General features: G+C 46.9%; 1 protein-coding gene across 4 annotated transcripts in view; it reads left to right on the forward strand.

Moving 5' to 3' along the window:
* Positions 1 to 12,115, forward strand: part of RHOT1 (ras homolog family member T1) — a 429,863-nt gene that overhangs the window by 198,019 nt on the left and 219,729 nt on the right. For all 4 annotated transcript variants that reach the window (XM_085617215.1, XM_085617212.1, XM_085617214.1 and 1 more), the window contains exon 10: positions 2,367 to 2,475. In XM_085617215.1, coding sequence (XP_085473341.1) covers positions 2,367 to 2,475 — 109 coding nt within the window. The remainder of the gene's footprint in view (positions 1 to 2,366; positions 2,476 to 12,115) is intronic.

The following is a 12,115-nucleotide window of genomic DNA, read 5'->3' on the forward strand; positions in this document are numbered from 1 at the left end:
GCCCCTGGGTCATCACCATACAATGGGGCCACAAAGCCACCTTGGTCTCGCCTCACCACTTTAAGCTGATGACAAAACGCCCCCTCAGTGTATGACCATGGCAGACCCCTTAACAGAGCCTTTGATCACTGGGGACTCCCGGTATTTTGGGCACTCAGAACCATAGAGGGAGAGGGGGATGCAAACCTCGCAAGCCCCATATTATCTCCGGAGCCCGTTCTTTTCAGTAGGTATGCACTTTCTAGCAAGTTCACAACAGGTTGACTGCCATCAGGATGTAGTCACAGTAAATCTGCTTGGGCCGAAGTCAAATAAGGGGAACTGGTCAGGCTCAGGGGCCGAGGGTTGGCCCTAAGCCACAGGAAATGAGCACCAGCCAAGGGCCACGTGGCTGCAGCAGGCTTCGGCAAGGACCGCGACCCCAGCAGAGGGCCTCATCCCTTGCTAGGGACCCTGTTAGCCGCAGTAAGCTAGTGTCCCCTTGCAGGATTAGTCTAGTACACATTCGCCTCAGCGCACCGCAGGCCTCTGCTGCATCCCCTGTGCTGCAGCTGCCCTTCCGGGCAACAGCAGGTCAGCTGAAATCCCGAGGCACGCCATAGGACGTGGTCCGCCCCGGCAGCAGCTTAAGCTGTCCCACGCTTCTCTACAGGCCGCCCTACTCCAAGGAAATCACTACAGGGTGGCCGTCATTTTGCAAGCGGACTGCCTAACACCAAAGCATAAAGGCCTCATGGTCAGCTGTCTGCACAAGTCCAGTCCTAAATGTGCCCTGGCCGGCACTAAATGCCTGCTCCGCAGCCGGTCTTGAAAAGCCTGCCAGCAAATAGGATGAAAGCCGATAGACTTGTAGGGGACCCGGCAGCTCACGGTAAGGTGGCCGTCATCTTGGCTGTCAAGGATATGCATCCCCCAATTGTAGTTTTTACACAGTTATAGGCAGGCTACAATTTATGCCTGAAGCCTTGTTTGCACTGCCGTTATAGTTGATGGCACAATAAGTGATGCAGTCTGCTAGTGGTATTTAACGGTCAAGCCTTGGGTACACTTTGCACTATATACTAGGGACCTAAAGGTAAGTTAAATATGCCAATTAAAAGTATGCCAATTCAACCATGTTTAAAAGGGGACTTCATGCACTTTACTATGGATAGCAGGGGTAAAGTGAATAGAATTCTAAAGCCAGCAAAAATATAGAGTCCAGCGAATGGCAACAAATCTGGGCTGGAAGAGGCAGTTTTTGCACAAAAAGCTGTGTTGCTTTTGATGTATGCATTTATACCCTTCTCTATAGGTACAGCTTCGTACTTTATTCCATCATGCATCGGACTCTCAAGGAGAGAGGAAAAAGTTACTATTAATCTCTTGTAAAAGTGGACCTCCTGCACATATCTATAATATTGCAGCAGACTTTCTGGTCTCATTTCAGAATAACCTGTTGAGCTGTGTACCTTGTGAGGCAAACGGGAAATCGGGCGGCTTTTAATGGTTAAGCCATGAAGAACTTTTCTGATGCCCTACAAAATCAAAGGGCCAAAAGACCAGGATAGGTTTAGGGAAGGCTGCTGCAACAAGGAATGCATAAAATAAATAAGTAAATGAAAATCTGTCAAAGCTACTTGTACGGAGAGTCATTATCTTTTTTTAATTATTCTTTTTATTGAATGCGTTATAAATTAGACTCGCCTTTGATTTTGTAGTTGGTGGAGCAAGTTTTGTAAGACATTAATTTCTGGTGCAGTACAGGGTCACAAGTGGGTGTCAAAGGGTGAACCTTCAGTACTCCTGTGACTATTGGCTAGATACAGTTTTTCAAATTGGTCCTTTATGCATGATCTCAATGTAACGGAAGGTATTGGTAAAGTATGAGAGTTTGTAGATGATTGATATTTTCATGCAAACTAGTCTTGGATAGTAATCGTAAATAACATTTGAAACTGTTGAATTCTGACAAGACCCTTAACACTGTTGTGAACTTAAGAACATATAACCACTACTGTTATTGAAGCATTCCTTCTTGGCATTTATAATGCTATCCAGACTGCCCTAAAAAACAAAATTGTGCATGCTGCACACCTCAAGAATTGATTTTTATAAATGTTCATTGTGAAGTAATTATCATAGACAATGCAATATTGGTTAAAATGGGAGAAGAATGGAACTCTGCCTTTGCTTGACGGATATATTCAGGTCGTTTACCAGCCATGCAACCTTTTGTAATAGCAGTCTTATGTATTCTGAGCACTTTACATTATTCAGAGACCTGTACGTGTGCAATGCTTGTGCAATTCTGAGGCAATGTTCATTTATAGTTTATTAGTTTTTGGGTGGCTGAATGTTATTTTATCTTTGTTATGTTTTGTTAGAGAACCTGTTTCCACACGCCATTGGCACCACAAGCTCTCGAAGATGTGAAAAACGTAGTTAGAAAAAATCGCAGCGACGGAGTGGCTCATAATGGTTTAACATTACAGGGTAAGGGCAGTATTTTACTTTTGTTTACCTAATTGTTTTGTCATTTTAAGCAAGGCAATATGCTGGATTCTGTGTATAGCTTATGTCGCCTTTTTCTTATACAACACTAGCCTTCTAATAATGCACTTTATTTGCTCTTGTCTTAATTCTGTGACATGTGTCTGAGATTAAAGTGTTTTCTATGAAGAACCAGAAGTTTGGATATGCTGACTAGTTAGATAATAAGTTCCATAAGTTCTTTTGCCCCAGGCATGTTAGGAATAATGGGGCATATGTATCAAAATCCCAAGTTGCGAATCTCAAAATGCGAATTTTTGCGATTCTCATTTTGAGATTCGCAAATGGCGATGTAAATAAAAATTCGCTAACTAATTGCGATTTCTTAAAAATTGCAAAAAATTCTCAAACTCGTTTTGCGATTCCTTAATTGGGAAATACGCAAATTAAGAAATCTGGAATCTGCAATACAGGTGTAGCCTGATGACATCACACCCAGGAAGTGGGAGTGATTTGCTGCACCTGATTGCCTGAGCCACAGTCGGAGGCTGTTTGGAGAGTAAGAGGAGTGAGCACAGCAGAGGAACATCCACAATGGAGTCCCAGAAACAAAATGAGGGCAAGGACGGAGAAAAAATGATGAGGAAGCACAAATTTAGTGACAAGGAGCAGGAGATGCTCATTGAGGAGATGGTGTGCAGCCATGAGCTCCTCTTTGGAAAGAAGGCACTCTGGGTCCCTGAGTCCAGGAAAAGGAAGATCTGGCTGGACATCCAGCAAAAAGTAAATGCTGTTGTTGTGACCCATTGCACGGTGGAAGAATTAAGAAAAAGATGGTACGACATGCGCCAACGGTCGAAGGAGAGGGTGGCAGCCAGGCTGAAGGAGGCCAACCAGACCGGGGGAGGAGTATCCACAGCAACAGACCCAACACCCCATGAGGAGCTAGTGGAGTCAACCCTCCTGCCTGAGAGCGTCAGTGGTGTGGCTGACATAGACGGCTCCGACCCTGCAACCATCAGCCAAGGTAAGATGCATGCAAAATATAGCCGCACACATCCCCATCCCAAGCACACAGTCCTGAACGCACCAATCCAAACTACACATGTCACTTCGGTCCACTTCTTACAGCACACCCAGCAATGCATCATGGGAGACGTAGTCAGATGCATGATAGTGTGTCCATGAGACATAGCAAATTAAACGCAACATGTGAATCCATGAAAAGGGGAAAAGAGTGTCAGAAGTTAGCCAATACAAATTGTAAAAACTTTGAGTTCTAAATGCAGACATTGTCCCAAACTCATGAATTCCACTTTACATCCGCAGCACAATCCAGGACACTGGAAGACCGTGCAGAGGGCGAGGATTTTGTAAATCCTGAGGACCAGGCTGATGATGGGGACTCGTGCGACGACACAGAGCCCACACCAATCACACGCAGGAAGCGCACAATTGTGCCTGCACTGCCCCCATTGGAGGATGACACAGAGGCCACAGGGGAGGAGAATGAACAAGCAGAGCCAAGGCAGGGTGTCTCACACATGCGTGGACAGCACGCACCCCAACTGAGGGAGCCAGGAACTGAAACATGCAGGTCAAGGGCCAGGACCAGCCCTGCCTCAGTAGAAGATCCCACAGTCTTCGCAGGTCTGGAGAACAGCATGCTGCAGGTACAGCGTCTGCAACAAAAATCATTACGGTCAATAAATAAGCAGCTCTGCAAATTAAACAAATATCAGCGCTACATGGGGGAGGGCATCATGGCCATGGCAGGTGCCATACGTGACCTGTGTGTGACATTGAACCGGGACAAAGAAGCCAGGGACAGGGCTGCCCAACGTGCTAACGCCCGTCTGCACAGCTACACCAAGGCGGTGAACCGCCTGTGCACCACCACAAGCAACTTGACCCGTCGCATCATAAGCATGCAAGTAGAAATGTCACACAGCTGCCACAACATCGCAAGAGGCCTGGTGCAGGTCACCAGTGCTGTAGAACAGATTCAGACGGCAAACACAGGTGGCACAGCACTCATGGTCTCAGGGGAAAGTGAGGAGACATCGAGCAGGAGTAGCTACACACCAACATTGCCAGATATAAGAAGGCGCAGTGGCAGACAGGGTGCAGCACCTAGGTACCCAACGGAGGGCACTCAGCCAGAAGAACGGCCAGCAGCAGTCCGTCACTGAAGGAGGTGAACTGTACACTAAAAGAGTCGCACCAATGGGTGAGGCAACCCATTCATACAAAGTCCACTGAATTTAGGACTACCTGCACTGTGGACATAACGTGCTGTGGACAGCAACAGTCATTGTGTTTGTCAGACTGAGTGACACACTTTCATCCTGCTGTTTAAGGTATGAATAAACACAGAACTGATTAAAATAATTATGTTGCCTCATGTCATCCTTACTCACCTAGAAGTAGTTCAGTGTGATCTCAGCCCGTCTCTGACGTCAGGCAGCTGCCCCAACTCCAGATGCTGGTCTTCCAGGGGGACCTGGGCCATCATCGTCAGACGTATCTGTATCAGTAACTTCAATTGGGATGCCTTTTTTCATTGCTATGTTGTGGAGCATTGCACAGCTAGCCATGGTTTTGCAGCAGTTCTCAGGGCTGTATTGGAGTGCTCCTCCGCTTTTATGCAGGCACCGGAAACGGCTCTACATGGATCCCAAACGTATGCTCTATGACACAGCACGTAGATCTGTGTGCCCTGTTGAATCTCCTCTCCCTTGCATTGGCTGGATTCAGATACGGGGTCGGGATGAAGTCCCGCACTGTATATGCACTGTCTCCTGCAGGGATAGAAACAATAGGTGAGTCACCCCCCCCCCCCCTCCTCCCCCCTCACAAGATGTACTGTATGGATGGATGTGTGCCATGCATTTACCTAGCAGGTAGCCCTCAGCAAACTCGCCAGCATTCAGACGTCTGTGTATCCCACTATGTATAAAGATGAGAGTCGTGAGTACTGCCTGGGTATTTAGCTACAATGTCATTGATGATATGTTTGGCATTGCACACAACCTGTATATTCAGGGAATGGTAGGATTTACGGTTTCTGAAGACATATTCATTTGTGGATGGGGGGTGAGGGCCACATGGGTCCACATCTATGCAGCCAATAACGTGGGGGAAACGTGCAATCTGGTAGAAGTCCAGTTTTGTTAGCTGTAATGCCTGTTGTGTGCTGTGGAAGTGTATGTGATGTGGTAGCCTCTGTAGCATTGCATCTAAGGCATGAAAGAAGCGTGACAGGGCACTCTGTGAGACCCCACCTGCCACTGCTATCACCTCTTGAAAACTCCCTGAGGCCAGGAGGTGCAGGGAGCACAGGACCTGCACATGGGTGGGAATTGTTTTGGTCCTGAGTGTTGGGTGTTCCATGATAGGGTTTCAGCTCCTTAATCAGGTCTAAAATGGTCTTTGGGTCCAGCCTGTACTTCTCATGGATCTCCTCTTCAGTCTACTGGAACAGAGTGACGCGCAGTCTGAAGATCCGTTCTTGTCGCATTCTCCTCTGTGCTACTGCCCGAATTCGCAGCCTCCTGGCTATTATATTGCTGCCATTGTGGAAGAACCTGAAGCATTGTGGGCTGGTTTAAGTAGCTTTCACCTGGTTACTACCTGCATGTACTTGATGTTAATTGCGATTTGCAAAAATGCGAATTTTCATTTTTAGCAATTTGCGATTTTTTTCATTCATGTCATTGCGAATTCTTTAACTGCAAATTCTCAAATAGCGATTTTCACAAGCTGAAAAGTCGCTGTTTGAGAATTCGCACAGAAGTCCGCAGGATTGTTGCCTCGCAAATTAAGAAATCGCAAAATTTGCGATTCCTTAATATTGCGATGCAAAAATGTCTCATACATCACGTTTAGCGATTTTGTATTCGCAAACGCTGTTTTTTTGCGATTCGCAGCATTTGCGACTACAAAATCATTTCATACATATGCCCCAATGTGCAGATTCTCTAAAGTCTTACCTTCTCCTGGAGGCAGAAAAATAAGAAAATAAGCTTCATGTTGCATAGATAGTCCGGCATGTGCTGTGTTGGCATCACCAAGGTAAATTGGTGACAAAGTTTGAACCCAGTGCCAATGGTAAAGTGTGTTTTGGAAGTGTGGAAGACGAAGGTTTAGAGAAATTTCTGGATAAACATGAATATTTTTGGTAGAGGTATTGGAAGTCTCAGGATTTCGACAAGAAATAGTTCTGTGCCATTCCGTAAAGCAACAGCTTAGGCCCATGAGTGTAGGAAGTGATTTGAGTCACACATTGAAAGAATGGTCGGTCAGGAGTAATTGAGCCTTTTGATGTAGCAGTATGTGTTTCACTTATAGTTTTAGTCAGAAATAAAAATGTGGACCTGAAGTTGTTTATGAATGTTTGTTCATTAAATAAATAGATATGTTATCATACAGTACCCAAGACACATGATATTTTAGCTAAAAAATGATGGAGCAAGACTTTTCTCGTTCCTGGCTCTCAAGTGGCATCACATTAAATAGAATTGATTTCAGGTTTTACACATCTTACCTCATTTATAACTCCTGACAGTACATTTCATTAAATAAGAACGCCTTTTTGGTTTGCATCCACAATATCCTTGTTCTAGAAGTTGATGTTCTCTTTATTTCGGAACAGGTAGGTGTGGGCTAATATTTGCTAATTCCATCCAGTAATGTAATAAAAGATTGGAGACCGTGTAAGCTGTCTGCATGAAAAAGGAATTTCTAAGGGATACTTCTAATTACAGATTCCTCACCTTGTAAAGGACGCCAGGCTGGATCCAGAGATTGTTCTCAGCATTGCTGCTGTGTGCCGATGTGTGGCTCCTCCCCACCTTACCTCAGACGTGACGACAGTGCCACATATACACCTTTTCTGCAATTTGATGTCAGTTCCTTTCTTTACATGGATCCAGAACAAGCTTCCTCCAATTTTTCTTTTTATTGATTAGTTTTTTTTGTCAACATTTTCTCTTAGTGTGCAAGGAACTATGTCTCCTCCCAAGGCTACAGGGTTTAAACTTTGTATGGACTGTCACAAACAGGTGCCTGAGAAAGATCCCCACAAGGTATAGCTCTGGTGTTAAGGGTTTTCACACAACTCCAGGTCTTGTGAAGACTGCACCTGGATTAATCCCACAGTGATCTAGCACTGCTAAGCCATGCTCTGCATCGCCAAAAATAATCTGGAGGCACATAAGGGCCGGTCCCGATCACCAAGTCGAGGATGCGGACCCTTTCCTGTTCTCGAGGCCGTTTCTTCAAAAAGCTCTTCACACTCCAAGTCATAAGGTAAGTTTAAATCGAAAAGGAAACATAAGAAGACAAAACATGACTTTCCCTCTTCCCTCAACTCTCATCAGGAGAAGTTGTGTGAACGTCCTGGTTAGTCCCTATCTCAGTCCCCTGCCAAGGAACCGATCCCACAGCTTATCCCTGTGCAACCTGAATTTCCAGGTCCATCGGAAGCTTTGTTGCTTATCTTTGACACCTTTCTGGCTCCCTCTGTTGTGCCTTCAGGCACCAAGGATCTGATTAGGCCTCCTGTTGGCGGATCTAACCTCAAAGCCATCTGTGCCTCTTTGCTAAGGGGTCCACCCTAGTTCTGGGGCCGATGCTCAACCAGACTAAAAATCCGGCTCCACGATCTTCGCCAGTCCCTCGCGTGCTAGCCCAAGAGGAAGAACGCATAGTCTTATACGGACTCGAAAGCGAACCTGACACAAACACGAAGTTGCTCCCTGCATAAACTTTGGTGCAGCCAGTCCAACCTCATTTTGACTTGGATACAAGTCTGCCTTTACCTATAACGCTCCGTATTTCTTTTGCTTCAGAATCCAAACGGCAGGAATGATGCACCATGGACCTCCGCTTCTTTTGCTGTGGTGATCAGATGGGCTGCTCAAGTTTTAGACCTGAAAATTCCTTCCAGCTGTGGAAGTGAAGACTGATATCCTGCTGAAGACCTGCAGCATGGGCAGACTTCACAGAACCACTCCTCGTTTTTAATGAAGTTCTGACAGATACTTGGGTCAAGCCAGGTTCTCTTCCAGGGGATCCTCATCAATAGTGATAAGCACTGAATATTCCCGCCCACGTGCAGGGACCCCGGATATAATACAAATTATATATGAAAAACATATATATACAGATATATATATATATATATATATATATATATATATATATATATATATATCAAACACCAAGTTGTCCCCAACTGACAAAGCCACAACTCGGCGTGGTATTCCATATACACCGGTAAGTAGCAGCCCAGCGATGTGCACAATTCTGCCATACGCGTTTCGAGCTAGGTTCAGCTCTTGTTCACTGGCGGCAAGGAGACAGGAAACGGGATGCAAGAACATGTGGTTTAATTCAAATAAAGAGTCCCGCCCTAATAGGCACAATGGAATGCTGGTCAAGGTAGTCTATGTTCATTAACCAAGTGGCTCCGTGCCTGTCTCCCAATTAAAAAAAATAAACACCCGATTGGGCATGCGCTCATTGCCAGGTTTGCAAATTTCATCTTGCCTGCGTCTGCCACGCCGTCCCTCAAGTGCCTCTGAGTATCCTGCAAAGAGGTCCCGCATGTGTGCGGTGGGGCTTCGTCGCGGCTGGAGACAGGCACGGAGCCACTTGGTTAATGAACATAGACTACCTTGACCAGCATTCCATCAATGCAGCTCCCATCTAGGAGGCTAAACAATGTAATTACACACAAAGACTGTATTTGCAAATATATATATAAAAACACAAGAGGGCAAGTAGCACTTGAACTCTGTTTTTTAATGAGCAAAGTACTCCTAAATATCCAACTGCAAATAAAGTAGACTTTGTTAGCCTACAGGCTGCATTGTAAAGCAATAGCATAGAAAATGAAAGCATTTTCAACAAAAAAAGGCACCGTGCCTTTATGGCAGCCATGACCCCTAGCTTCCCATCATGCCTCAGGGGTAACAGTTAGGTCAGTTGTTCTTTCCGGCTCCTTCAGTCAGGACCCTGGATTTTCAGCTCTTCCTTTTTTGGGCTTTTAGTCAAAAAATACTATAAATCTTTCAACGTTTTCTGCCTTCACTCGACGTCTTTTTGCCTTAGAGTGAAGGCAACACCTTTTTTGAGTTCAGAAAGGGAGTTATTTTCTTCAAAAATGCCTTCTGTATTCGACCCTTGCCCTGCCTGTGGCAAGAAGACCAGATCTGACACACATCCTGTGTGTGTTCTCTGCCTCCCTGAGACTCATTCTTCTAGCATTTGTCATCATTGTAAGAAGCTATCCAGGAGAACTTTAAAAGAAAGGGAAAGAAATCGCCTTTTTGGCCTCTCTGAAAGAGGTAGGTCTCCTGTGAGGCAGCAGATGAAGAAAAGAACTCGGTCGACGTGGAGAAAAGTCACGACCTGTTCTCCATTGGCGTCTGGATCGACGTCAAAGCTACCGGCGATGACGAAATCGACGTCGAAGACTTCAGTGATGCCGGTGCATCATCGACCATCGACTACAAAGACTTTGTCGATGAAGGTAACAAGTCCTCCGTTGACGTCAACCAGGCGGCGTTCGACGTCGAGAGGCAGGTCTCCATTGACGCTAGGGGAGCAATCGACGTCGAGACACAGTGCTCCGTTGGCGCATCATCGGCGCTCGACGTCGAAGCACATTACTCCGTCGGCGCTGCAGCGTTCGACGTCGAGGCATATTTCTCCGTCGTCGCCTTTTCATCGGCGATCGACATCGAGAGGCAGATCGGCGTCGAGGTCAATCCAGAGATCTTTGTCGTCGAGACACAGGACACTTCCTTCGACTTAGAGGCAGAAGTCTCTGTCGAAACCAGTTGAAGAATTGTCGACGTCGAGACCTCATATTCCATCGACGCCGACAGAGAAGTCTCCGTCGAGATCAGGCCAACGATCTTCGACGTCGATCTCTGTCGTCGGCAGTCCAACGCCGATTGACGCCTTGGCATCAGTCTTCAGAACGAGGAAGGCATACATCCAAGCAGGGCCCTCCTTCGACGTTGGGCAGACGTTCGACGTCGAGAGCAACGTTGAGTCCACCTTCTAAGAGGAGAAAGTCAACGTCGAGGCGGACGTCTCTGTTGAGGCAACAAACGGCGCAGAGGCACTCCAGATCGCAGTCGAGGCATCCATCCAAAGAAGCCTCACCTCCAGTAAGCCTATCCTCTTCACCTTCATCTAGGGCTGACTTGCCCGGTTCTCATCATGGGTCAACATCCAGGTCTCCAGAAGTGGTGATCTCGACTTCATGCAGCCCAGAATCAGGAGGACACCAAACTTCCCCAACCAGATCACGAACTCTCCTCCTCCTGCAAGGTCTCCGGAGGGACGAGAGAGGTGCAGATCGCCTTACATTCATTTATCACCACGGTGGTACAGGCCGTTGCATCATTGGGCCAATCCATCAGCCACAGGAGTCCAGCTTTATTCAAGCCCTCTCCACAGAGCTTCGTTGTCACGTCTTGTGGAGGCTGTGGATAGAGAACGTACTTCCTCAGTAGTCAGAGCTCGCAGTCGCACTCCTGCTCGTTCAACACACAATTTATGAACTAGGTGACAAGGCGGGTAGGCTACTGGCCTGGCTGGAACAGAAGGAGAGGGCTACTAGATGGGTGGCACAAATCCAGCTAGCAGACGGAAGTTTCACCACGGATCCTCAGCAAATTGCGGAGGGACTGGCGAAGCACTACGAAAAGATATACACACAGGAGGCTTCGGCTACAATAGAGGACAATCTAGAATTTCTCAAAGACATAAAAATGCCCGTACTGACCCCATCGGTGGTGGAAGCCCTTGAGAAAGATTTAGACCAGGAAGAGTTAACATTCGCGATAGCGGCGTTCCCCACTGGAAAGGCGCTGGGACCTAACGGAATCCCGGTGGAACTATATAAAAAAGCGGCAACGCAGCTTGTTCCCAGTCTTCTGCATATGTACAACGACAGCCTAGAGAAGGGGATCCTCCCAAGGGACCAGAGACTGGCCACTATAGTGGCTATCCACAAACCAAACAAACCGCCGCATGAATGCATGTCATACAGACCAATCTCCCTGATCAACGCTGAGGCCAAGATCTTGGCTAAAGTGCTGGCGACAAGGCTTCAGGCACACCTAGCAACAGTGGTACACCCGGATCAGTCAGGATTTATGCCGAACTGTAATACCGCTCTTAATCTGCGACGTCTCCACGGGGTCATTGCGCGTCGGTCCACCATAGACGAAGACGCCGTCATTCTGTCTCTTGATGCCAGAATGGCATTTGATTTGGTAGAATGGCCATTCCTATTCTCAGTCTTACAGCACTTGAAATTCGGGCCGAAGATCCGTGCATGGATTAAACTATTATACACGCGACCGCTGGCCCAGGTGGTGGTGAATGGCCGAATATCGCCTGACTTCCCGCTGGGGAGGGGAACACGCCAGGGCTGCCCCCTCTCGCCGCTTTTGTTTGCGATGGTTTTGGAACCATTGGCGGCATGGATACGTCAGGATCAGGTGATCCGCGGCCTGAAATAGGCAATGGGATGGGAAGGCCGCATTTCCCTATATGCGGATGACATATTATTGTACCTAGCATCCCCGGCACGCTCCATCAATAGTCTCCTAGATATCTG

This window comes from Triturus cristatus, chromosome 7 (genome assembly GCF_964204655.1).
Source record: "Triturus cristatus chromosome 7, aTriCri1.1, whole genome shotgun sequence".
In the NCBI taxonomy this organism is placed as follows: Eukaryota; Metazoa; Chordata; class Amphibia; order Caudata; family Salamandridae; genus Triturus; species Triturus cristatus.